At 43.0% G+C, this 27,701-nt stretch overlaps 3 protein-coding genes across 3 annotated transcripts in view; 1 reads left to right on the forward strand and 2 right to left on the reverse strand.

Annotated features, from left to right (window-relative positions):
• The window catches only part of slc35f3b (solute carrier family 35 member F3b), a gene marked incomplete at both ends in the record, with an annotated part of 43,511 nt that extends 35,707 nt beyond the window's left edge, over positions 1–7,804 (forward strand). Inside the window, 3 exons of the mRNA XM_080016503.1 lie at positions 4,346–4,538; positions 5,478–5,567; positions 7,578–7,804. Of these exons, the coding sequence (XP_079872629.1) occupies positions 4,346–4,538; positions 5,478–5,567; positions 7,578–7,804 (510 nt within the window). The remainder of the gene's footprint in view (positions 1–4,345; positions 4,539–5,477; positions 5,568–7,577) is intronic.
• An 8,529-nt stretch (positions 7,805–16,333) lies between these two features.
• On the reverse strand, positions 16,334–20,213 carry LOC307242172 (5-hydroxytryptamine receptor 1D; the record flags this gene model as incomplete). Its single annotated transcript, XM_080016504.1, has 3 exons — positions 16,334–17,662; positions 18,911–19,071; positions 20,063–20,213. 3 exons carry the CDS (start codon positions 20,211–20,213, stop codon positions 16,334–16,336), a joined length of 1,641 nt encoding a protein of 546 aa, XP_079872630.1.
• A 245-nt stretch (positions 20,214–20,458) lies between these two features.
• Positions 20,459–27,701, reverse strand: part of tarbp1 (TAR (HIV-1) RNA binding protein 1) — a gene marked incomplete at its 5' end in the record, with an annotated part of 33,221 nt that continues 25,978 nt past the window's right edge. The window contains 4 exons of the mRNA XM_080016505.1: positions 20,459–20,988; positions 25,902–26,038; positions 26,118–26,242; positions 27,449–27,634. Of these exons, the coding sequence (XP_079872631.1) occupies positions 20,814–20,988; positions 25,902–26,038; positions 26,118–26,242; positions 27,449–27,634 (623 nt within the window). The 3' untranslated portion in view covers positions 20,459–20,813. The remainder of the gene's footprint in view (positions 20,989–25,901; positions 26,039–26,117; positions 26,243–27,448; positions 27,635–27,701) is intronic.

Below are 27,701 nucleotides of genomic sequence, written 5' to 3' on the forward strand. Positions count from 1 at the left end.
TAAGTTGAGGTATAAGGTTGCGATAAATTGAGGTATAAGGTTATGTTAAGTTGAGGTATAAAGTTACATTAAGTCGAGGTATAAGGTTACGTTAAGTCGAGGTATAAGGTTACATTAAGTTGAGGCATAAGGTTGCGTTAAGTTGAGGTATAAGGTTACGTTAAGCTGAGGTATAAAGTCACGTTAAGTCGAGGTATAAGGTTTCGTTAAATCGAGGCATAAGGTTAAGTTAAGTTGAGGTGTAAGGTTACGTTAAGTCGAGGTATAAGGTTATTACATTACATTACATTTAGTCATTGATCAGACGCTTTTATCCAAAGCGACTTACAATTGTTCAAAGACCGACGGACGCAGCCATCAGGAGCAATGAGGGGTTAAGTGTCTTGCTCAAGGACACTACAGCATGCTAGCAGGAGGAGCCTGGGATCCAACCAGCAACCTTTAGATCACTAGACCACCAGCTCTACCTCCTGAGCTACCATCCCCATGATATGATAAGTCAAGGTATAAGGTTACGTTAAATTGAGGTATACGGTTATGATAAGTTGAGGTATAAGGTTACATATAAGGTTACGTTAAGTTTAGGTATAAGGTTACGTTAAGTCGAGGTATAAGGTTACGGTAAGTCGAGGTATAAGGTTACGGTAAGTCGAGGTATAAGGTTACGTTAAATTGAGGTATAAGGTTATGTTAAGTCGAGGTATAAGGTTACGTTAAGTGTAGGTATAAGGTTTAGTTAAGTTGAGGTATAAGGTTACGTTAAGTCGAGGTATAAGGTTATGTTAAGTCGAGGTATAAGGTTATGTTAAGTCGAGGTATAAGGTTACGTTAAGTCGAGGTATAAAGGTACGTTAAGTCGAGGTATAAGGTTGCGTTAAGTTGAGGTATAAGGTTGCGTTAAGTTGAGGTATAAGGTTACGTTAAGCTGAGGTATAAAGTTACGTTAAGTTGAGGTATAAGGTTATGTTGAGTTGAGGTATAAGGTTTTGTTAAATCGAGGCATAAGGTTAAGTTAAGTTGAGGTGTAAGGTTACGTTAAGTCGAGGTATAAGGTTATGTTAAGTCAAGGTATAAGGTTACGTTAAATTGAGGTAGACGGTTATGTTAAGTTGAGGTATAAAGTTACGTTAAGTTGAGGTATAAGGTTACGTTAGGTTGAGGTATAAGGTTAAGTTTAGGTATAAGGTTACGTTAAATCTAGGTATAAGGTTACGTATAAGGTTACGTAAAGTTTAGGTATAAGGTTACGTTAAGTCGAGGTATAAGGTTACGTTAAGTCAAGTATAAGGTTACGTTAAATTGAGGTATAAGGTTATGTTAAGTCGAGGTATAAGGTTACGTTAAGTTTAGGTATAAGGTTTAGTTAAGTTGAGGTATAAGGTTACGTTAAGTCGAGGTATAAGGTTATGTTAATTTGAGGTATAAGGTTACGTTAAGTCGAGGTATAAGGTTACGTTAAGTCAAGTATAAGGTTACGTTAAATTGAGGTATAAGGTTATGTTAAGTCGAGGTATAAGGTTACGTTAAGTTTAGGTATAAGGTTTAGTTAAGTTGAGGTATAAGGTTACGTTAAGTCGAGGTATAAGGTTATGTTAATTTGAGGTATAAGGTTACGTTAAGTCGAGGTATAAGGTTACGTTAAGTTGAGGTATAAGGTTGCGTTAAGTTGAGGTATAAGGTTACGTTAAGCTGAGGTATAAAGTTACGTTATGTCGAGGTATAAGGTTATGTTAAGTTGAGGTATAAGGTTTCGTTAAATCGAGGCATAAGGTTAAGTTAAGTTGAGGTGTAAGGTTACGTTAAGTCGAGGTATAAGGTTATGTTAAGTCAAGGTATAAGGTTAAGTTAAATTGAGGTATAAGGTTATGTTAAATCGAGGTATAAAGTTACGTTAAGTCGAGGTATAAGGTTATGTTAAGTTGAGGTATAAGGTTTCGTTAAATCGAGGCATAAGGTTAAGTTAAGTTGAGGTGTAAGGTTACGGTAAGTCAAGGTATAAGGTTAAGTTAAATTGAGGTATAAGGTTATGTTAAGTCGAGGTATAAGGTTACGTTAAGTTTAGGTATAAGGTTTAGTTAAGTTGAGGTATAAGGTTACCTTAAGTCGAGGTATAAGGTTATGTTAAGTTGAGGTATAAGGTTATTTTAAGTCGATTTTAAAGTTACATTAAGTTGAGGTATAAGGTTACGTTAAGCTGAGGTATAAAGTTACGTTAAGTTGAGGTATAAGGTTATGTTAAGTTGAGGTATGAGGTTTCGTTAAATCTAGGCATAAGGTTACATTAAGTTGAGGTGTAAGGTTACGTTAAGTCGAGGTATAAGGTTACGTTGAGGTATAAGGTTACGTTAAGCTGAGGTATTAGGTTATGTTAAGCTGAGGTATTAGGTTATGTTAAGTCAAGGTATAAGGTTACGTTAAGTTGAGGTATAAGGTTACGTATAAGGTTACGTTAAGTTTAGGTATAAGGTTACGTTTAGTCGAGGTATAAGGTTACGTTAAGTCGAGGTATAAGGTTACGTTAAGTCAAGGTATAAGGTTACGTTAAGTCGAGGTATAAGGTTGCGTTAAGTCGAGGTATAAGGTTACGTTAAATTGAGCTATAAGGTTACGTTAAATTGAGGTATAAGGTTATGTTAAGTTTAGGTATAAGGTTTAGTTAAGTTGAGGTATAAGGTTACATTAAGTTGAGGTATAAGGTTATGTTAAGTTGAGGTATATGGTTATGTTAAGTTGAGGTATAAGGTTATGTTAAGTCGAGGTATAAGGTTACGCCAAGTCGAGGTATAAGGTTACGTCAAGTCGAGGTATAAGGTTACGTCAAGTCGAGGTATAAGGTTACGTTAAGTCGAGGTATAAGGTTACGCCAAGTCGAGGTATAAGGTTACGTCAAGTCGAGGTATAAGGTTACGTCAAGTCGAGGTATAAGGTTACGTTAAGTCGAAGGTATAAGGTTGCGTTAAGTTGAGGTATAAGGTTACGTTAAGTCGAGGTATAACGTTGCGTTAAGTCGAGGTATAAGGTTACGTTAAGTTTAGGTATAAGGTTACGTTAAGTTTAGGTATAAGGTTATGTTAAGTCGAGGTATAAGGTTACGTTAAGTCGAGGTTTAAGGTTACGTTTAGTCGAGGTATAAGGTTACGTTAAGTTTAGGTATAAGGTTATGTTAAGTCGAGGTATAAGGTTACGTTAAGTCGAGGTATAAGGTTATGTTAAGTTGAGGTATAAGGTTACGTTAAGTTGAGGTATAAGGTTTCCTTAAGTCGAGGTGTAAGGTTACGTTAAGTTAAGGTATAAGGTTATGTTAAGTTGAGGTATAAGGTTATGTTAAGTCGAGGTATAAGGTTACGTTAAGTTTAGGTATAAGGTTACCAGCAGACAACAGCAGCAACAAAAACAGCAGCAACAGCAGCAGCAACAGCGCACAAGCGAAGACGTCACCGGGACCGTAAGTGGTGGCTCTCACCGGAACCAGGACCTGTGGTTTTGGAGATGCTCTAACCCAGTCCGCCAGCATCACAATGTGGAGTGATGGAGCGGTCACTTCTCAAGTTTCCATCCCAGGTCTCCTTCAAATGTTGGTTAAACTGGTCATACACAACCTGCTTTGTGCACTGCAGATTCTCACTGGACTAAACGCCTTCCAATGAGGAAAACTAAGAGAAAAACAGTTTCTCAGTTGAAATGTGTCGTAGTCACAGTGTCTTAAGAATGCTTTCATATCACAAGTTATCTCAAACCACTTTTTTTTCCTCTGTCTAGCCTCTTACTTCCTGTTTCTAGCCTCTTACTTCCTGTTTCTAGCCTCATTCTTCCTGTTTCTTGTCTCTTACTTCCTGTTTCTAGTCTCTTACTTCCTGTTTCTAGCCTCTAACTTGCTGTTTGTAGTTCCTTGCTTCCTGTTTGTAGCCTCTTACTTCCTGTTTCTAGCCTCTTTCTTCCTGTTTCTAGTCTCTTACTTCCTGTTTCTAGTCTCTAACTTGCTGTTTGTAGTTCCTTGCTTCCTGTTTCTAGCCTCTTGAACTCTGTTTAGGATCTTTTACTGAGTGTTTCTAGCCTCTTGTTTCCTGTTTCTAGTCGGGCAGGGTTTGGCCTAATCCTTGGCTAAGAAGCCAAGAATCAGTCAAACCCTGAAAAAGCTGATAGTGAAAGTGATAAAATGCTGTTTCCTGGGTGTAGAACATTGAAGATGTGATGTTTGGTTGCCTGACCTTGGCCTTCTGGACTTGATCAGAGCTCAGGTGCTCAGCTCCCACTTCCTGTTGAATGAGTTGATGCTGCTTGTGGATCATGTTCCTTGGTGTTTGCTCCCTGCCTGACAACCTAGTTTTGGGTGCTTCCTCCTCAGGTTCTGTTCAAGATGGTTTTGGGCAGCGCTAAGTTCGGAGAGGCCGCCCTCTTCCTGAGCCTGGTGGGCGGGGCCACCTTGCTGCTGCTGAGCTTCGTGCCCGTCCTCCTCTACTTCAGCCAGGTGGAGTACGTGGCGTCGCCAGCCGACGTGCCCTGGGCCTGTCTCTGCGGAGTCGCCGCCCTGCTGTTCGGTACCAGTCACTGCTTCTAATTCTAACATACTCTATGTATGTATTATATATATACATACTCATGCATAACATATAAATATGTTATGTATGTGTATCTATGTAATATCTATGTATGTATATAATATATGTATGTATGTAATATGCATGTATGTATACAATATATGTATGTGTATGTAATATATATGTATGTGTATGTATGTAATGTGTATGTGTATGTATGTAATATGTATGTATATATATATATATATATTTATATATATATATATATATATATAAAAATGTAATATATGTATGTGTATGTATGTATATATATATATATATAATATATGTATGTGTATGTATGTAATGTGTACTGTATGTATGTATGTGTATCTGTAAGTATATGTATGTATGTATGTATGTATGTATGTAATATATATATGTATGTAATATATATGTATGTGTATGTATGTAATATGTATGTACGTATGTGTATGTATGTAATATATATCTGTATGATGTGTATCTATTTATATATGTAGGTATGCATGTATGTATGTAATATATATCTGTATGATGTGTATCTATATATGTAGGTATGTATGTAGGTATGTATGTATGTATGTATGTATGTATGTATGTATGTAATATACTTGTATGTATGTAATATGTATGTATGTATGTAATATGTTTGTATGTATGCATGTAATATGTTTGTATGTATGTATGTACATGTATGTTCAAGATTCAAGATGTTTATTTATCACGTACATGTATATATATATATATATATATATACAATCATACATATATTCAGTGAAATGTATTTTTTTTATTGTATATATTTTTTTGTATGTGCATGGATGTATGTCTGTATGTATGTTTGTATGTATATGTTATATGTATGTATATATGTACATGTATGTATTTTCTCACTGCAGTATTTCTTCTTCTCCACAGCGTTCAACGTTCTTGTGAACTTTGGGATTGCAATCACGTATCCAACGCTGATCTCTCTGGGCGTTGTGCTGAGCGTCCCAGTAAACGCCTGTAAGTTTACTTTCATGTGTAGTTTCATCTACAGTTGAATCTGTAGCTGAATCTGTTGTCTAATCTTTAGTTTAATCCATAGATTTATCAGTAATTTAATCTGTAGTTTATTCTGTAGTTTAATCTATATTTTAATCTATAGTTTAATCTGATGTTAAATTTGTAGTTTACTCTATGTCATGTAAGTTTTATCTCTAATTTAATCTGTAGTTTAATCAATAGTTTAAACTGTAGATTATCTATATGTAATTTATAGATCAAACATTGATTCAAATGTTTAATCATTATTTCAATCTGTAGTTTAATCCATAGTTTAATCTATAGTTTAATCTGAAATTTAGTATATGTGTAATCCGTAGTTTGATCTAAAATTGTATCCGTTGTTTCATCTGTAGTTTAATCTAGAGTTTAATCTGTAATTTGATCTGTAGTTTAATCTGTATTTTAACATGTAGTTGAATATGTTGTTTAATTTGTAGTTTAATATGTAGTTTGATTTGTAGTTTAGTCTGTGTAATCTGCAGTTTCATTTGTAGTTTAATCTATAGTTGAATCTATAGTTAAATATAGTCTAATGTGTAGTTCAGTATATGTGTAATATATGGATTCAACTATTGATTAAAATATAGTTTAGTTTACTCCGTAGTTCAATCTATAGTTGAATATGAAGTTTAATCTATAGTTTAATCTGTAGTTTAATATGTAGTTTAATTTGAAGTTTAGTCTGTGTAAACTATAGTTTTATCTCAAATGTAATCTGTAGTTGAATCAATAGTTTAATATATAGTTTAATCAAGAGTTTAATTTGTAAAATATTATATCTGTAATTCATGGATTAAACAAAGATTAAACTGTTTAATCATTAGTTTAATCTGTATTTCAATATATAGTTTAGTCTGTAGTTTAATCTATAGTTTATTCTATGTGAAAATTTATAGATGAAACTGTTTAATCATTACTTTAATCTGTAGTTTTATCTGCATTTTAATCTATAGTTTAACCTGTGGTTCAATCTATAGTTTAATCTGTAGTTTAATCAGTAGTTTAATCTGTAGTTTATTCTGTAGGTTAATATATATATTAATCTATAGTTGTATCTGTTGTTGAATCTGTAGTTTGATCAATAGTTTAATATATACTTTAATCTGTAATATAGTCTGTGTAATCTATAGATTCAAATGTACATTAAACATAGATTAAACGGTTTAATCTATAGTTTTATCTGTAGTTTAATCTGTACTTTAATCTAGTTTAATCTGTAGTTCAGTCTTTGTGTAATCTATATGTGTCATCTATAATTTAATATATGGTTTAATGTGTAGTTTAGTCTATGTTTGATCTATAGATTTAACTATAGATTCAATTTTCCATCTAGTTGAATTTGTAGTTTAATCTATATTTGATGTGTAGTTTAATCTAAATTTTTATCTCTAGTTTAATTCACAATTGAATCAGTCGTTTAGTCGTGTGTAATCTATAGATTGCACTCTGGATTAATCATAGATTAAACTGTTTAATCTATAGTTTTATCTCTAGTTTCATCCGTAGTTTTATCTATGTCTTATATGAAGACTTGACATAGATTAAACTCTTTAATCTGTAGTTTAGTCTGTTGTTTATTCTGTAGTTTAATCTGTAATTTAATCTATAGTTTAATCCTTAATTTCATCTATAGTTTTATCTCTAGTTGAATCTGTACTTGCATCTATAGGTACTCTGTATTTGAATACTTAGTTTAGTCTATGTGTAATCTATAGATTAGACTGTAGATTACACATAGATAAAACAGTTTGATCTTGAGTTGAGATCTATTCAGCTGCTTCTGCACATCACACCTCAGCCTGCAGAGCTGCCTGGTGCCCGGAGCCACAGCAGCACTCTTGGCTCCACTCAGGATTACACATAATGACACTCGGAGCCGGGACCCAACGGACCTGACGAACCTGTGCGGGTCCCGGGTGCGTCCTCGGTGGAGGATCTGCGTCCTAACCTCCTCTGTCTGCCCCCTAGTGGTGGACCTGTACACGTGCGAGATCCACTTCAACACCGTGCGCCTCATCGCCGTCTCCATCATCTGCCTGGGCTTCCTGATGCTGCTGCTGCCCGAGGACTGGGACCAGTGTGTGGTCCGGCTAGGGGCCCGGCTGCGCAAACGCGACGACCCGGTGGAGGGCGGCGGGGAGGCGGGAGCCTCCACAGGCCTCACCTGGAACCGACGAGGAAGGACGGCTCACTGAGTGTTGTTGTCGCCACGGCAATGCAGACACACATTAAACATTGTGCGACGTGCACATCAGGACGCCCGGCGCCATTTGTTCTTTTCCACAAACTAAACAGCTTCATGTGAAACATCAGGTTCAGAGCATGTTCCATCAGAGGTGAGAGCATGAAGAAAAACCCAACAAATGGAAAATGGTCCCAAAACCTGAAGCTTAACGAGGCTTAATGAGCTGAAAGAGAAAAATGTGAAAAAAGGAAATAATTCAAGACAATCCAGATGTTGGCATTGGACTAAGCTCTCATCTTAATGTCACTTCAATGTGGAGAAATTAGCTCAATTTAAATTAATCTCAGTTAATTTATATCATACGATTGCGCAAAAAGCTTCAATATACTTGATTTCAACAACGCGTCATTGTCCACTTACAGTACTTGCCTGCGTACGTTGCGTGTGCTTGGAGGTTTCCACCAGGGGGCAGACGAGAGCTTGCCACACATCGAAATATCTCCTTGAGTAGAAGAGATGTAGAAAACTTCTGGGATGAGCAACAAGTGAACATTATTGAACCTGGTGACACTGGAGGAGCTTAATGTTCACGTTGAGATCATGACGATGATGAGAGAAAACACCACGACCGGTCAGAGCCACTCAGTCCAGCGGAGCGTCTGGCCCTCAGCCCCTTTTCAGCCTCGCCCGCCTCGTCAGCGACTTTCCAACTTGGATCTGCGACAGTCGGTCGTTTCGTCAGCGACGTGAGCAACGCACTAAAGGACGACTTGATGGCCTCCAATGAAGATCAGTGGAAGCGGGTCCAGAAATACTGTGTCTGAGCAACAGACGGTGAACACCTCAGAGTCCAGGCTTCACAGCTGCTGCTTCAGTCTCATCCTGAGGCCAGGTACAGGTGTGTACGGGTGTGGCCCCGACAGTGATGGTGATTTTAACCTCCGTCTAGTCTACCTGGGAGGCAAATCCTTCGTAGCAGATGAAGCCTTTCCACTGAAGCTCGACCTGATGCCACAATATTCTGGTGAGTTGGTGTTGCACCTATAGAATTGTGATCCAACTCGAGGATGACATTTAAAGGGGATTCACGAAATGAAAGAGAAATATTATCCTGTGTGCTGCATGTGCATCATTGGTTAATGCATTACCATGCTTCATTTTACTAGGTTTGATATGACAGAACCTCTTCACATGGTCTTTGTAACAGGGAGCATTCTGACTGCGTGGAAGCAGGCGTACAACTCGCACCACTCAGAGCAAGGCGTGTTGCTGAAAGGTCTTTGACCTGCAAAGTGGAGAGTCTTTGGAAAGGCCATGGGGTGTTGGATTCGGCTCAAGAATCATGAAGTACCTTTGTGGCCCCGACCCCGTCCGTTCAGAAAGGTCAAAGTGCATCCGGGCCCATCGTGGACCAAGGGCCTGTCCCTGGGGGCGGTGGAGGGACAGGAGGGGCTCACGGCTGATCCAGGGCCTTGGTACCCAGAGCCCCGAGCACACATCACCCTACCAGTACAGCGGAGTTTTTTAGTTTATACTTTTATAGTTCAGTATTTCTTATTACTTTGTACACATAACGAATCTTTACACTGACTTATACTGTATTGTTTTCGTTTATGTTGGCAATTTAAGAAATAACCTTAACAGTGATGGCCTCAAATGAACACATTTTCTAATAAAAAAAGCGTTGCTCTACAAGACATTTAGTCATTTTTATTGGAAGTACAGGACGGGTACCGAACTGACCAAAATACTGTTAATGGTGCAAGCTTATTATAAAATCATTGACTAGGTCACCTGTGCTCAACGAAACCTGCTTCATATCAAAATGTAAATACGTTTCTGCACTTCATAACATAAACAATAAACTATATGTTGAAGTTGAACAACATCTAGTCTAACATCTAAATAAAGCATCTAAAATAAGAAAATAAGCTGCTTGATCGCCCTCATCAGTCTCTAGAGAGAGAGAGACACTTTGATTTTAAGGTTCCTTTATTTACACTAGATACTGTAACACAGCAGCAGAACAAGATCTGAAAGATTAAAAAAACAAATTTGAGATAAAAGAAACCAGGAAATATTACAAGTTAATGACGGAATCATCCTGGACACAGCACAGCACCCCACCAACACCCAAACACATTTAAAAAAGTGTCCAACTCCACCCTGAGGCGGGCAGCGAGTAGACCAATCATCATCTGGGCCGGATCCACTGACCCCTCACAGCATTCTTCCTGCTTTTCCAAACCCCTGAAACAGTGTTCACCAGGACATGGACAGATTTGTTTGACACAGTGTAAACAGGAGGGAAGATAAAATGTTTAATAGAGAAACTTTCCCACAGACCCTGAAGCCACCGGTCCAGTATCACAAACAGCCCCTGCAGCCGAGGACACACAACAAACAGGTGCTGGAGTGTTTCCCGATCAGAGCAGAAGATGCATCCCACCCCTGCGCTGGGATCCAGGTATCACATCCCACCCCTGTGTTGGGATCCAGGTGTGCCAGATACCGCCCCATGTACAATTCTCCAATGGAGGTCCATGGGGATGCTCCTGGGCCAAACAACTGGGTCCACCTTGACACCTGCACCTCTGCCAGAGAGCGTAGGTGTGCCACTTTGACACAGGTGTAGTAGGCGGCTTTCTTGCTCACTGCCTCAAGCTCCCCTAGCTTGGGAGTAGCAACGGTCAGGAGGCTGTCCTGTTCCTTCTCCCACTGCACAGCAGGAGAGATCATTATCATCATCATCATCATTATCCCATGGATCTGGATCTGATGCCCGTTGTCTCCATGAGCTACTCCACGGACGCCTTCAGCAGATGACCCAACTTGACACACCCAGCCCCTTGCAAGCTGGAGGGAGGCTGGAGGAGGAAAGGAGCCCGGCCCTCTGGATCTCCTCTAGCAGGCCTCTGGGTGGATGCAGAAGGATTAGTCTGTGCCATAAGGTCGAGGCAACCAAGTTATTAGCAGCCAGTAGCCCCACCCCCCCCCCTGTAGGACAACTGGGGTAGCAGCCATTTCCACCTGGACAGTCTGACACACACCTTCTCCACCACACCATCCCAGTTCTGCATCTGGTACTGCTCCGAGCCCAAAAACACCCCCAAAACCTTCATTCCTCTCTTTTCCCACCTCAGGCCCCCTGGTAAACTGGGGGTCGTCTTCCCCTCCCACCTCGCCACCTGCAAGGCCTCGTTTTTTTCCCAGTTTACCTTAACAGACGAGGCCGTCTGACACATTCCTAAGCAAGCCACTAACCTCAGGACATCATCCTGATTGGTAATGAAAAGATTGACATCATCTACGTAAGCAGAGATGACCAGAGGCGGGCGCTGGGGTAGCCCCAGTAGGGAGAGCCCACTCAGGCTGTTTCTTAAAATGTTTAAAAAAGGTTCTATAGCAAGGGAGTAGATTTGTCCAGAGATGGGACAGCCCTGTCTGATCCCTCTCTGTACAGGAAGTGGACGACTCAACCCCTCCCTACCTTGATCATGCAGGATGCTCCTTTGGAAAGAAGGTCTACATATTTAAGAAAAACGTTCCCAAATCCAAATCCCTTTAAGGTTGAAAATAACAAGCCATGGTCCACACGGTCGGAAGCTTTCTCTTGATCAAGGGATAAAATACCAACTTCCATGTTTAAAAAAAAAACAAAAAAACGAATTAATTGTCATTGCACAAGTACTGAGGCAACAAAAAGCATTTCACCATCCTAGTAACTGATGTATCTAGCAGCAGTGGGCTGCCATATAGTGGTGCCCGGGGAGTTAGGAGGTTTAGTGTCTTGCTCAAGGACACATCAGCACACTACCAGAAGGAGCCGGGGATCAAACCGGCAGTCTTTCGAGTACCGCATGACCCGTACTACCTCCTGAGCCACTGCCCCCACCAACATCAATGTTATTAAAATTACACAGGTCAAACAAATCTCTCATTAAAAACAAATGGTCCTGAATACCTCGTATAAGACTGGTCTTTAAAAATCAACAGCTCTAAAACTCCTTTCAGCCTGTTGGCCAGGACTTTCGGGAAGAGTTTGTAGTCCGTGCAAAGCAGTGCAATAGGTCTCCAGTTTTTGAGCAAGTCCAAGTCTCCTTTCTTGGGTATGAGAGAGGTGGCTGCTCTCCGAGAGGAAACTGGTAGGGCACCAGTCCGCACGGACTCCAGCAGCACCTGGTGTAGATCTTCCCCTATCAGGCTCCAGAAATGCTTGTAGAACTCTGGAGGCAGACTGTATATTCCAGGAGCGCGCCCAGACGCCAGCTGGTCCACAGCAGAGGCGAGCTCCTCCATTCCGATGGCAGCGTCCTCCAGCCGAGGCAGCCCCTGAAGGAGCTCGGCAGCACACTCTTGATCACAGTCCTCCGCCTTGAAGAGGGTGTTGTAGAAGGCCACCGCATGCTTCCTCATCCGGAAGACAGAGACAGGCCATCTGTCTGGACTGCTGAACAGTCCTCTCCAGGTTGAAGAAGTAGGAGCTGAGGGCATCCATATCCCTGATGCTGAGGTAGCGAGCCCTGACCATGATACCCTTCACTCCCTCCTGGAGGAAAGTGCTCAGCTCCTGCCACTTCTCCTGCAGCCTCCCACCCGCAGGGGCGCTGCCATTGAGGAGGCTTCCCTCAATATCTCTTGTCTCCTGCTCCAGTGTTTTTAGGGTCTCCTTAACCCTGCTGGTGGAGTGAGCACCAAGTGTGAGCTCCACCTTCTTTGAGCCTAGAGTGGGAGCATATACATAAGGGAAACAGAAGGTAAAACCTGTCTCCGCCCTGACCATCTGAGAGAAGCAGGTAGAGACCTGCTTCTATCTGGGTGCTGGTCAGCACCCTGATGTCTGACCCTGGGGGGAAGAGGAACGCTGTCCTTGCACTGAAGTTGGTTCCATGATTGAGAGACAGCTGGGGGGGAGGGGGGAGAGAGAGGGAGATCATTATATCAAAATGAATAATTTCAGCCCTATTGAAGAACTATTTTCCTGAAAATACGTTTTACCATCACAGCAGGAGAATAACGGAGCAACATCAGTGTTTTAATGAGTCGCACATTCCAGTATAAATGAATTTATTTAGCTGCTCGGAAAAAGGAGAGAAAATCCTGATTTCATTTCATGACTGTGTATGTATGTATGTGTGTGTATGACTGTATGTGTGTATTTGTGTGTGAATTGATGTATGTGTGTATGTACTGTATGTATGTAGTGTTTATGTATGTATTGTATGTATATGTGTATGTATATGTCTTTATGTGTGTATGTATGCATGTATGTATGTGTGTATGTATATGTGTACGTGTGTATTTATGTATGTGTGTATGTATGTGTGTATGACTGTTTGTGTCTATATATTTGTGTGTATTTATGTACGAATGTATGTGTATATGTATGTAGTTTGTGTGTGTATGTATGTATGTATGTATGTACGTACGTATGTATGTATGTATGTACGTACGTACGTATGTATGTATGGGTGTATCTATGGATGTTTGTATGTATGTGTATGTATATAATCTATGTAAGTGTTTATGTATGCATTTATGTATGTGTGTATGTATGTACTGTATGTATGTACAAACCCTTATTCCAATGAAGTTGGGACGTTGTGTAAAACGTAAATAAAAACAGAATACAATGATTTGCAAATCCTTTTCAACCTTTATTCAATTGAATACACTACAAAGACAAGATATTTAATGTTCAAACTGATAAACTATTGTTTTTTTGCAAATATTCACTCATTTTGAATTTGATGCCTGCAACACATTCCTAAAAAGCTGGGACGGGGCAGTGAAAGACTGGGAAAGTTGAGGAATGCTCAAAAACACCTGTTTGGAACATTCCACAGGTGAACAGGTGGATTGGAAACAGGTGAGTGTCATGATTGGGTATAAAAGGAGCCTCCCCCCCAAAAGGCTCAGTCGTTCACAAGCAAGGATGGGGCGAGGTTCACCACTTTGTGAACAACTGCCTGAGCAAACAGTCCAACAGTTTTAGAACGTTTCTCAACGTACAATTGCAAGAAATTTAGGCATTTCATCATGTACAGTCCATAAAATCATCAAAAGATTCAGAGAATCTGGAGAAATCTCTGCACGTAAGCGGCAAGGCTGAAAACCAACATTGAATGCCCGTGACCTTCGACCCTCAGGCGGCACTGCATTAAAAACAGACATCATTCTGTAAAGGATATCACCACGTAGGTTCAGGAAACACTTGGGAAAAGCATCGTCAGGTCACACAGCTTGTCACTACATCTACAAGTTCCAGTTAAAACTCTACCTTGCAAAGCCAAAGCCATTAATCAACAACACCCAGAAACCTCGCCGGCTTCTCTGGGCCCGAGCTCATCTGAGATGGACTGATGCAAACTGGAAACGTGCTGTGGTCTGACAAGGCCACATTTCAAATTGTTTTTGGAAGTCATGGACGTGGTGTCCTCTGGGCCAAAGAGGAAAAGGAACATCCACATTGTTATCAGCGACGAGTTCAAACGCCAGCATCTGTGATGGTATGGGGACGTGGTAGTGCCCATGGCATGGGTAACTTGCACATCTGTAAAGGCAGCATTAAGGCTGAAAGGTACAAACAGGTTTTGGAGCAACACATGCTGCCACCAAGCAACGTCTTTTTCTGGGACGTCCTGCTTATTTCAGCAGGACAATGTCAAACCACCTTCTGCATGTGTTACTACAGCCTGGCTTCCGAGTAAAAGAGTGCGGGTACTAGACTGGCCTGTCCAGCCCTGTCTCCCATTGAAAATGTGTGGCGCGTTATGAAGCGCAAAATACGACAACGGAGACCGGACTGTTGAGCAACTGAAGTGGTACATCAAGCAAGAATGAGAAAGAATTCCACCACAAAGCTCAAAAGTTAGTGTCCTCAGTTCCCAAATGCTCACTGAGTGTTAAACTGAAAGGTGATGTAACTCAGCGGTAAACATGCCCCTTTCCCAGCTTTTTAGGAACGTGTTGCAGGCATCAAATTCAAAATGAGTGAATATTTGCAAAAAAACAAAGTTTATCAGTCTTTGTAGAGTATTCAATTCAATAAAGGTTGAAAAGGATTTGAAAATCATTGTATTCTGTTTTTATTTACATTTTACACAACGTCCCAACTTCATTGGAATTGTTTGTACAGTATCTGTATATGTGTATCAGACAACAATAGAAGACAACCCTATGTTTCATAAAAAAGGTAAATATCCAGGATCTCTAGACATGTATTATCACACCAAAAAGCTGGAATTGTTGTTCCAAGACTTTTGTGTCATTAAGATTTCACTTTGCAGTTCACACATGGAGCAGATGTTTTGGTTGAATATCCAGATATTAAATTAAAAGAAATTACATATAGTTTGTATATGAGATTAAATTAAAATACATTACATATAGTTTGTATATGAGTTCCTCAAATCCAACAGGTTCTGCTGGAAATAGGGATTTAAAACCTTGTTCCCTCTGAAGCTCTCTGCACAGGCCGGCGGCCCCTGCTGGTCATGTGTTCAATTTCATCTTGTGGACAGGTTTTACATCTCTGTTTTCCTAGACTGTAGGTCCAGTAGGTCCCGTAGGTCCAGTGGGTCCAGTGGGTCCAGTGGGTCCAGTAGGTTCCGTCGGTCTTGTAGGTCCAGTAGATCCTCTTGCTCCAGTAGGGCCAGTGGGTCCAGTAGGTTTTGTAAATCCTCTCGATGTCCTGTGTGTGTGTGTGTTTTGTGATTTGAGCAGCCACACCTGTCCTGGGTCTAGGTAATTTGGCCCAGGATCAGTGTGGCTGTACACCTGTGATTTGTTAGACTAATCAACGAGCAACAGGTAAAACCCCCATCCCCCCACACACAGGAGAGGAACCTTGTCATGACAGGTTGTCCATCTGCTCCAGGCTTGTTCCACCTTGCGCGCTCTCTACAATAAACTGATGTGTTTTCCACCCCACCCTCTGTGTTGGAAGGCCCTGGAAACGCCACTTGGATGGCATGTGGTAGGCGGGACTGCCACAGTCCTGTGTGTCCTGTAGGTCCTGTAGGTCCAGTAGGTCCTGTAGGTCCATTTAGTCATGTAGGTCCAGGAGAGCAAGTCCTGTAGGTCCTATAAGTCCAATAGGTCCAGTGGGTCCTCTTGGTTCTGTAGGTCCAGTAAGTCCTCTGGGTCCAGAACAGCAAGTCCTGTAGGTCCATTAGGTCCTGAGGGTCAAGTACGTCCTATAAGGTCCTCTAGGTTCAGTTGGGCCTGTAAGGTCCTATACATCCAGTAGGTCCTCTTGGTCCTGTACGTCCAGTAAGTCCTGTGGGTCCAGTAGGTCCAGGACAGCAAATCCTGTAGTTCCTGTAGTCCATTACGTCCTGAGGGTCCAGCAGGTCCTGTGGGTCCAGTAGGTCCTGTGGGTCCAGGACAGCAGGTCTTGTAGGTCCTGTACTAGTCACTACTACTATGGAATTTAATATTAATGATTCCTAAATGTCCACATCAGTGTAAATAACGTTGCGATGCAGAAAGTATCAAATGTGGAAATGTCAAACTGTTTCCTGTTAGCAGTTAGCCGCTAGCAGACATCATGCTCCACGGTTACGGTGATCTCTCCGTAGAAAAATGTGGCTTTGGTCTCCTTGGTCAAGGCAGAGAAAGGCAGTGTGGCGCCCTCTGGTGTTTTAGTGGGAACCTGCAGGCAGTTGGACCTGGTGCCCCCTGCAGGCTCCTGCCACGGGGGGTGGGATGGGGAGGTGGAGCCAGGGAGGAACACCTCGCTCCGCCGGTCCTGGGTGTGGTGTTTGAACTCAGTGTTGACAGTGAAGATGGAGGAGCAGTAAGTGGCCTCGTAGTGGGCGGGGCTCTCAGGCGCCGGACCCAAAGTGGGGGTCTGGGCAGCCTGGGTGGTCTGGGTGCAGGGCTCACTGATCCGGTCTTCCCCCTCCGCCTGGGCCTGCATCCCATCCTGTACACCACCCAGCCGGGATCGGATCTTCTGCCTCAGGCTCCGCATCGCCCCCTGAAAGCGCTTGCTCAGGAGAGCGTAGAGCAGAGGGTTGATGTCTGAGTTGAGCAGAACCAGCCAATAGGAGAAGGTCACAGCAGTGGGTGGGACCAGGCTCGACTGGCCTGATAGGGCAGTCTCAGTGGCCTGGATAACTGCCACGCCTATGTAGGGGGTCCAGCACAGGAAGAAAGCCGCGATGACCAGGAAGAGGCGCACCACACCCTGATGGTGCTGCTGGGAGTTCTGCTGGTGCTGCTGGGAGGCGCTCTGGGCTAAGAAGGAAAGGAAGCGCCTGGTAGAAGGACTGGAAGAAGGTGGGGAGGGCACAGAACCAGGGACAGGAGCTTCTCCAGGACCAGAACTCCCCTCTCCATGCACCTCAGATACAAATCGTCCGCTCAGGTGGTAGACCAGCCTGGAGGAGCTGTGCTGGTTCCGACAGCGGTGGAATGCTGAACCACCAGTAGGAGGCAGACTGGAGGGGAGGTTCCTGTGACGATGGAGCTGGTCCTCCAGACTGTGGATCCTCTGGGCATGGCTGCGTGCCACCTTTACAATGTTTACGTAGCAGAAGAGGATGACGCCCGCCGGCAGCAGGAAGGACAGCGCCACCATGAGGGCGGTGTAGCCAGGGCTGTTGGCCCAGTTGACCACGCAGCTGTACATGGGGCCCACGTAGCTGATGGAGCTCCATCCCAGCAGGGGGGGACAGCTGGTGGCCAGGGCCTGCAGCCAGATCCAGAGGACCACGCCGCAGATCCTCCACAGGGTGCAGCGGGAGGTGTAGCGCAGACAGTCCATGATGGAGTGGTAGCGGTCCAGGGCGATGGCAGCCAGCGTCAGGACGGAGGCAGTGCAGTACACGGAGGAGGTGTAGCCCACGTACAGACAGAGGTCCTGCAAGGACAGCACGTCAAGCATCAAGGCAAGAAGTCAGGATTTCATGTGCTTTTCTATATTATACTACATTGGACCTACAGACCTGAGGACCTTCAGAGAACCTACAGGACAGTGGACCGACAGAAGAGTGGACCTTCAGAGGACCTACAGTACAGTGGACCTACAGGAAAGAGGACCTACAGGACTGAGGACCTATGGGACAGAGGACCTACGGGACAGTGGACATACAGGACAGAAGACCTCCAAGACAGAGGACCTACACGACCGTGGACCTTCGGGACAGCGGACCTACAGGACAAAGACCTACAGGACAGTGGACCTTTAGGACAGTGGACCTTCAGGACAGAGGAACTACGGGACAGACGACCCATGGGACATTGGACCTACCTGACAGTGGACCTACAGGACTATAGACCTACCAGACAGAGGACCTATGGGGCAGAGGATCTACGTGACAGAGGACCTATGGGGCAGAGGATCTACGTGACAGAGGACTTACGTGACAGAGGACCTACGAGACAGTGGACCCATGGGACAGAGGACCTACAGGACAGAGGACCTACGGGACAGAGGACCTACGGGACAAAGTCCTACAGGACAGTGGATTTACAGGACAGATCCTGAAGGACAGTGGATCTACAGGACAGAGGCCCTGCAGGATGGTGAACCTACAGGACAGTGGACCTACAGGACAGTGGACCTTCAGGACAGAGGACCTATGGGACATTGGACCTACGGGACAGTGGATCCACAGGACAGTGGACCTACAAGACTATAGACCTACCGACAGAAGACCTATGGGGCAGAGGACCTACGCAACAGAGAACCTACGGGACAGAGGACCTACGGGACAGTGGACCTAAGGGACAGTGGACCTACAGGACAGTGGACACACAGGATTGAGGACCTATGGGACAGAGGACCTACGGGACAGTGAACCTACAGGACAGAGGTCCTGTAGGACAGTGGACCTAAAGGACAGTCGACCTTCAGGACAGTGGACCTACAGGACAGTCGACCTTCAGGACAGAGGTCCTACAGGACAGAGGATCTACGGAACAGAGGACCTATGGGACAGTGGACCTATGGACAGTGGACCTATGGGACAGTGGATCTACAGGACAGAGGACCTACGGAACAGAGGACCTATGGAACAGAGGACCTATGGGACAGTGGACCTACAGAACAGAGGACCTACAGAACAGAGGACCTACAGGACAGTGAACTAACAGACAATGGACCTACAGAGCAGTTGGTCCAGCTGCTGTTGAGGATGGACATGGCCACGAAGGGCATGACACCGACGCCCACCAGGAGGTCGCTGACAGCCAGGTTGATGAGCAGCACCGAGGTGACGCAGTGGAAGGTTTTGGTTGCAGCCACGAGCACAATGACCAGGATGTTACCTACACACACACACACACACACACACACACACACACACACACACACACACACACACACACACACACACACACACACACACACACACACACACACACACACACACACACACACACACACACACTTCCCACATTCCTCTCATCATCATCCAATGTAGTTTTTATGTAGCGTCACCAGATGGTGCTACTGGCACCACACATAAGACATGAGGTGTAGGAGGACGGTAGCTCAGGAGGTAGAGCTGGTGGTCTAGTCATCTAAAGGTTGCTGGTTGGATCCCAGGCTCCTCCTGCTAGCATGCTGTAGTGTCCTTGAGCAAGACACTTAACCCCTCATTGCTCCTGATGGCTGCGTCCGTCGGTGTTTGAATAATTGTAAGACGCTTTGGATAAAAGCGTCTGATCAATGACTAAATGTAGGAGGGAAGTGGTTGCCATGGCAACAGACTGGTTGCTGCATGGACCAATCAGAATGCAGTATTCCACAGGGGTGTGTAATAACAAAAACATATTTTCCAGTAAGTAACTAGTTTCCATAAAAGTTCTATTCATTTAATAAAGTGTTGTTGCATCAAATTCTCTGTGTTGAGGCGGACCCCCCCCCACCAACAATAGAAACAGCAGAGTTGCACATTGTAGCAGCTGAATAAATATGGGATAAATATCAAATTAGGAAAATAAAAGCAAAATCATCTTAAGGATTACCACTTTAATATAGCCCTGCCTAAATGACATTCGACACAAAGTTATAAATCTGAGTCATATCATTTCAAATATCTGTGACTCAAAACAATATTTAAAGCAATGTTTTCTTTCTTGCCGGGAAAGGCGGAACCTGCCACCACCAACAACAACAGCATAGAGCATCACATGCAGAAGTGCCAGATAAATAGATATCCCAAAACAAAATCATCGTACAGATTACCACTTTCAACTCCATAGGCTGAATACACTAATATTTTACTGAACGTAGTTTGACCAAAGGCGGCTTCACCTGTGACAGCTCCGAGACACATGAGCACCATGAGGACCTCCAGCAGCATCCTGGACCTGGACCCCAGCACGCCCCTATCCGACGAGTTGGAGGCCGCGCCGCTCTCCAGGACCGGACGGGAGCCGAACCAGACCGGGCCCAGTAGGTCCATGTTCTGTGTCTGCTCAGTTCAGACCAGGAAGAGGTCCGGGATCTGGTTCTGCTACCAGAAAACCGTGAGTCTAGCTTCACCTGGTCACTGTTCTGTCACATGAGGATGAGGCTGAACTACCACTCTGTCTCCCCCTCCTGTATCCTAGTGCTCCTCCTCAGCCCGCTGTATTCCTCTGCAGCTCCACCTGCTTGTTTCTCAGATTATCATCTGCTTTTTTTACAAACAGAAAAATCTTCTTTAAAACTCAAGTTTATTGAAACTTCCGTCTGTGTTTGAACAAGTTTAAAAAGAAAATAATATGAAATACAGATTTTCCAACATCTGCTCAATCCAAACGAAAACATTTGAATATTACTGTAAATATTAAATATGAATATCCTTGTCATATTATTTATGAATGTATTTCATTAATTATCAAGATCTTTAATGACGAGTGTCAAAACACTGGAGGTTCCAGGTTGGTCTGCTAGTCCAGGTCTCAGGTTCCTGGTTCCAGGTCTCAGGTTCCTGGTTCCAGGTCTCAGGTTCCTGGTTCCAGGTGTCAGGTCCCAGGTTCCAGGTCTCAGGTTCCAGGTTCCAGGTCTCAGGTTCCAGGTCTCAGGTTCCAGGTTCCAGGCTGGCCTGCTGGTCCAGGTGCTGCCTGGTGTACTCCCAGACCAGCAGGGCAGCGCTGACGTGCACGTTGAGCGAGCGCACAACGCCCTGCTGAGGGATCTCAACGCACACGTCGAGGAGCTGCAGGAGGTCGGCAGGGACGCCCTCCCTCTCATTACTGGGGGGAAATGATGAAACACAAAAAGTCCATAAAAACAACAGAAGCTGCAGTTGCTTTATTAGCAAAGTGAACTTCGATTCTATCATTCTGTTCTCCTCACACATTCAGGGCTCAGAGTTATTTTAGAATTGAATCTTAATCCGACATGCTAACTGTGTTAGCTAAAGGCACTGCTGCAGATGGGATCAGCTAGCGTAGCTTCTTTTTTTTTTTCTTTTACCTGTCCTGTCAGCATGCTGGGCATACAACACAGAGTATTTGTTCCATTGCTTTCAGGACAGAGTCAGTCTGCAAGTGGAGTTGAAGTTCTCAACCTGCAATGAAACTATTTATTAATTCTTTAATCATCAACAACCGCTGCAATAAACCTGTCCTGTGTACGAGCTGCAGAATGACAAGAGCACAGTTTTGGGTTATAGAGAACCACCACCAACCCCCCTCTTTGGAGAACTATTTATCATGTTTGGGTTTATAAACAACTGATCACTACTCCAAGAGGAAGAATCACCACGGTGAGACAAATAAACATAGAAACAAACAACATTTACACAAAAACATAAACCTTGGACGACAACATGTATTGAAAAACTGTGTATTAGGTCCAGGAAAACTAAACTGTTGTTCGTCAATTTGATTTTAACTTTTAGAGACTGCTCTAACTGAAGGAAGCCGTGGCCACAATATTATACCTTTGTGTTAAGGTTGGGAAGGATATAAGTGAATTGTTTTCAAAAATGTATTCCAGATTAGTCATTCCTTGTTTTTTCCAAAACCTAAAGATTATTGGTCTGTTTTTAACCAGAAAATCCGGGTTGGGTCAGATTGGCGTGAATCTGTGTGGAGATAGTTTGACCACTGAGTTTGAGGAATTTCCACCAGGCTGACAGAGTTGTTGCGATAAATGGGTTTTTAAAGCAATTATGTTTCCTTATTGATTTAGTAAGGGATGGGAGATCAGATAATGATAACTCCTGACATTCTGTTTGTTCAATGTCTCCCCATCCATGGGCCAATTGTTGCTCTGGTTGTAACCATTTATTCATAAATTGAAGATGGTTTGCTAGGTAGTAGTATCTAAAGTTTGGGGCTGCTCGGCTTCACAGTCTTTGTTTTTCTGTAGTGTTGCTAGTTAAATTCACGGTTTCTTGTATTTCCAATCAAATTTGTTGACTATTGAGTCTAGAGTATTAAACCAATGTACTGTTGGTTGCGCTGGGGTCTTTTTTTTTTGGAAGTATATTAATTTTCACTGCTGCTATCCTACCATTTAGTGAGATGGGTAGCTTGTTCCATCAAATGAGATCTTCTTCAATGGATTTGATCAATGGAATGAATTTAAGGGTAAAGAAATCTGAAAGATTGGTGGCGATATCAATACCAAGGTATCTGCCCGTTGTGATGGTTAACGGACATTTCTGGGTTGCAGCATTGCAGCCCCCCCCACTGAGTGGTAGGACTGTGGTTTTAGTCCAATTTATTGAATAGTCTGAGATAGCGGAGAATTTAGATATAAGATTGAACACTTCGGGTAAGGATGATATTGAGTCCCGTAAGTACTACCAAATATTGTCTGCATACAAACTGATTTTGTGAACAAAGTTTCCTGTTTGTATGCCAACGACATTACTGTTTTGATGGATGGCCGCCGCAAGGGGTTCAATAAAGCTGGCGAATAGTAAAGGGGAGAGCGGACATCTTTGTCTTGTGCCCGTTGTAGAGCCAAACGCTGTGAAGTGTAACCATTGGTGATGACAGAAGCAGATGGAGAGTTGTAGAGGATTCTGATCCATTGAATGAGTGACTCTCCAAAGCCAAATTTGTTGAGGTTTGAAAAGAGATATGTCCAATTAACTCTGTCAAAATGCTTTTTCGGCATCTAAAGAAGCAATAACCGTGTTTAAGTTGTTCCTTTGAGATATGCTGACCAGACTGAATAAACAACGCATATTGCTGGATGAGCGTTTGCCCTTGACAAAGCCTGTTGGATCTGGGTGAATTATAAATGGAACTACTTTTTCAATTCTGTTGGTTAGTGTTTTGCTTATAATCTTAAGGTTGCAATTAATAAGGCTTATGGGTCTATAACTGGAGGTGACGGTTGGGTTCTTCTTGGGTTTGAGCAAAACCAAAATGAGAGTAGTATTCTTGTGCGGAGGCATGGTGGAGGTTGACATGACCTCTGTAACCATTCTGATGAATAATGGGGAGATAAGTGGCCAGAACTGTTTATAAAATTCCACTGGGTATCCATCTGATCCAGGTGATTTATTGTTGGGCATAGAGAAGAGCGCTGAGTTCTTTAAGAGTAAGTGGTTGATCTCAGGTGGTAGCCTGCTCATTCGAAAGTTTAGGAAGGTCAATATCATCAAGGAATGAGTGAATGTTTGATATATTCGATTCATTATCCGAGTGATATGGGTTATTATAAAAGTCTCTAAATATGTTATTGATGTCTTGCGGACAGTATGTTATTCTACCCTGTGAATCTTTGATGGCTGTAATCACGTTTCAATTGATAGAATTTACCTGATTTGTTATTGAATTCAAAATAATTTGCTCTTGTTCGTTGCATGATGAATTGTGTCTTTTGATGGATGATAGTATCAAATTGAGATGTAATTGTCCTGATCTCATTTCGGATTTGCTCAGAAGATGAGTGGGCTTGTTGGGAGTGCAACTCCTTAAGTCGCTGTTCGAGTTTATTTTGGCATTCTTGTCCTTTCTTTTTCTTGTGAGTGGAGAATGAAATAATACTCCCTCTTAGAACTGCTTTAGCTGTTTCCCAAAGTTAGGATGGTGATATTTCTGGGGAGTCATTCAGTTCAATAAAGGAAGTCCATTCTCGGGAGAAGAAATGGTTAAATTCTTTATCTGTCAAAAGTGAGCTGTTAAACCGCCACCTTCTGGGAGGGTTCCGGTTTGTTTCATTTTTCAGGTTGAAACTAATCGGCCTGTGATCAGAAATTACAATAGGGTGGATTTCAGGATTAATGATTTTGGACAGTGCGGAGTTACTTGTTAAGAAAAGGTCGATTCTAGAGAAACTTTGGTGGGGTGGTGAATAATATGTGTATTCTCTAGAATGTGGGTTATTTGATCGCCAACAATCCCCAAGAGCAAGATCACTCATATATTGTTTTATAGTGTCCGACGAACGCCAGGATTTGGGAATATTTCTGGCTTGAGAACAGTCTAAATTGGATCCAGTGCTGTGTTGAAGTCTCCTCTCGATATGATAATATATTCAGAGAATTCTAAGAGTTTTGAAAATATATTTTGAAAGACATTTGGGTCATCCTCATTGGGGCCATAAATATTAGCTATGGTTAATTTGATGTTACCTAAAATCCCATTAATCATTTTTATGTAACGCCCTTCTGGGCCTGATATTGTGGTTTTATTTTGATATTTATTCAAATATTTATTTTGAAGCTAGCGTAGCTTCTGTGAGTGATGTCTTTTGTGTCTTTATAACACGTTCAAATAAAAGATAAAAACCTGGATCTTAGTTTAAAATACAGCATCGTTTAGGTACGACAGAGTAGCTGCATCAGCGATGCAGCACGTCCTCCTGCGGGACGAAGTGCAGCGTGCCCCGACACGCCGCTCCGCCCGCTGGGAGGAGGTCACACTCTGCATGCTGGGAGCTTTGTGCTGTCACATCAGCAGTGTCTGATGTGTATTTATACACACACACACGCAGGCACGCACACGCACACGCACACACACACACGCACACGCACACGCACACACACACACACACACACACACACAGTTCGGGATATTTGGCTTCTGGGTGTAATTTATGGAAAATGTAAAAAGTTGACGCTCCAGTGATATGATATGAGGAAAGTAGAGCATTTAAGTAGAAGATACAATGGTGATTTCCTCATCTCAAACAATGTATTGAAACAAAAGCCAACAACAGTGGTGGGTTTACTACAACAACAAATGTCAATGTCTCAATAACTTGTCATGTGCCCTTGATCATCAATTACAGCTTGACAAGGACGTCTCATGCGGTTCACAAGTCGACTTATTGTCTGCTGAGGCCTGGCCCCCCACTCTTCTTGAAGGGGGCCCTCAGGTCATTGAGGTTCTGGGGTACAGAGTTAGGGGCCTCTACACGGCCACTCAGCTGATCCCACAGGTTTTCTATGGGATTCAGGTCTGGAGAAAGTGCAGGCCACTCCATTTGAGGTGCTCCAGTCTCCAGCAGCTGTTCCCTAATGATGCCTCCTCCATGAGCTGGAGCATTGTCTCCATGAAGATGAAATGAGGCCTGTGTTGTTCATGCAGGGGCACAATGACTGGATGAATGTCATCATTCAGGTAGTATGGGCTTGTCACTGTACCATTCACAAAGTGTAGGGCAGTTCTGTATTGACTGGACACACCTGCCCACACTGTAACACCACCACCACCACCAAAGGCTCGTCTGGTGACAACAGTGGCTGATGCGTAGCGCTCTCCTTGACGTCTCCATCATTTCTGCTCAACGTGAATCGACTTTCATCAGAGAAAAGCACTGAGGCCCCTGGTACCTTGTCCAGCAACAACGCTGCCTGGCAACATTTTCCATAAATTTCACCCGAAAGCCAAATATCCCTAACTTTTTGTGAGTAGTGTGTGTATATATATATATATATATGTGTGTATATATATATATGTGTGTATATATATATATATATATATATATATATGAATATACACACGCACACGCACACGCACACGCACACACACACACACACAATTCACACAGAATTTGATTCATGATTTTAGTCTTATTGCTTTTTGTTCTGATGTGAGCAGCTGTAACAGTGCTGCACTCCTCGGTTAAGTACATCCATCCATCCATCCATTCATCCATCCATCCAGTCCTGGTCCAGGTCCAGGTCCAGCCTACGTACCCCAGCAGCAGCAGGGTTTTCTGGGGGAACAGGAAGTCCTTGAGGCTGCGGCTGTTGGCCGTCTGCTCAGCGCCCACGATGCAGAACCCCTCGCTCTTCTTCTGCTGCAGGAAGCGGGCGAGCTCCGCCGGCTTCACCTGGAAGATATTTCAGTTCAACGTCCAAGAAGACAAGATGGAGTCACATGAAAATCCTCCTGCACCCTCTGACCGGTACCTCCAGCAGGGGGAGCCATAGCTCGGAGGAGACGCTGAGCGACAGGAAGTGCTTGTCGGAGACGTGACGCAGGCTGTCCAGCACCAAACCACTGGCTCCGAAGATCTCACAGGTCCGACATAAGCCTGAGCCGAGAAGGACAGAAAGACCTGAAATCACTAGAGATCAGGATTAAATCACTATGACATCACTAGAGATCATAACGAAATAACTAGAGATCAGGATGAAATCCCTATGACATCACTAGATATCACTACGAAATCACAAGAGATCACTATGAAATCACGAGGAATCTCTTTGAAATCACAAGAGATCTATATGAAATCACTAGAGATCACTCTGACATCACTAGAGATAACTGAACTCACTAGAGCTCACTAAACATAACTAGAGATCACTATGAAATCACGAGGAATCTCTTTTAAATCGCTAGAGATCTATATGAAATCACGAGGAATCTCTTTTAAATCGCTAGAGATCTATATGAAATCACGAGGAATCTCTTTTAAATCACTAGCGATCTATATGAAATCACTAGAGATCACTACAGAATCACTAGATATCACTATCAAATCACTACAAATCTCTATGAAATCACCAGAAATGTATGTGAAATCAAGAGATCACTAGAAATCACTAGAGATCACAATGAAATCACTAGAAATCTAAGAAATGACTAGAGATCAAATGAAATCCATATGAAATCACTAGAAATCTCTTGGAAATCAGTAGAAATATTCCATTCTAAATAGAAAGAAGCCATACTGCTGGGTATTGCTCAGGATCTAACCATTTGATTCAAAATCAAAATATAGACATTCTATACATCATGAGAATTTTGCTTTTTTACAGGAGTATTTCTCAGAAAAAAATCAGAAATTAAATATTTCAGTTACTGTGACTCTGCTGGTGTTGAATATAAAATGGTTGCTTGACTTCCAGATGGATATTAGAATTGTAAAAGGCGTCTGAGGTTGAACGTGTCAGATAGAGAAACCATCACCAGAGACAATATTGGTTTTGAAAACGCTAATTTTCCTGTTCAAACACATCAAACGCAGTCTTTTCTAATCTCAGACGGAGCCCAACGCAGGAACAGCAAATAAAAAAGCGGAATATACGGAACAAAGAGCGATAACGACTGATTCAGGTTCTTCAGCAGCAGCTGGAGCGAGCCATTATAATAATAATGATAATAAAAATGTTTTAATATATATAGTCAGTGCTGGAGAAAGTACTCACATTACATACTTTAGTATAAAACTAGAACTTCCTAAACATTATTACATCATGTGATCAACATGGATTTTAAACACAGTTTGGCCGCAGACCTCCGAGGTTGGTGGCCTTGTTGATGAGCGAGGCGACCACCAGGAGGCCGCCATGGGGCTTCCCCAGGTGCAGCGCCCTCTGCGGGGGGCCTAGCTGCAGGTCGGGCCCCGGGGCCTGGACCGCCAGCCTCCAGGGGATGATCTTCTTCTGCACTTCAGCCCAGCGCTCCTCGGGGGTCTGCTCGCCTTAAAGGGGCATTCCACCACAAAGCAACATTAACTCTACGTGAATCTGGAGGTAGAACCAAAAGGC

This window comes from Zeus faber (assembly GCF_960531495.2).
Source record: "Zeus faber genome assembly, chromosome: 16".
NCBI lineage: Eukaryota > Metazoa > Chordata > Actinopteri > Zeiformes > Zeidae > Zeus > Zeus faber.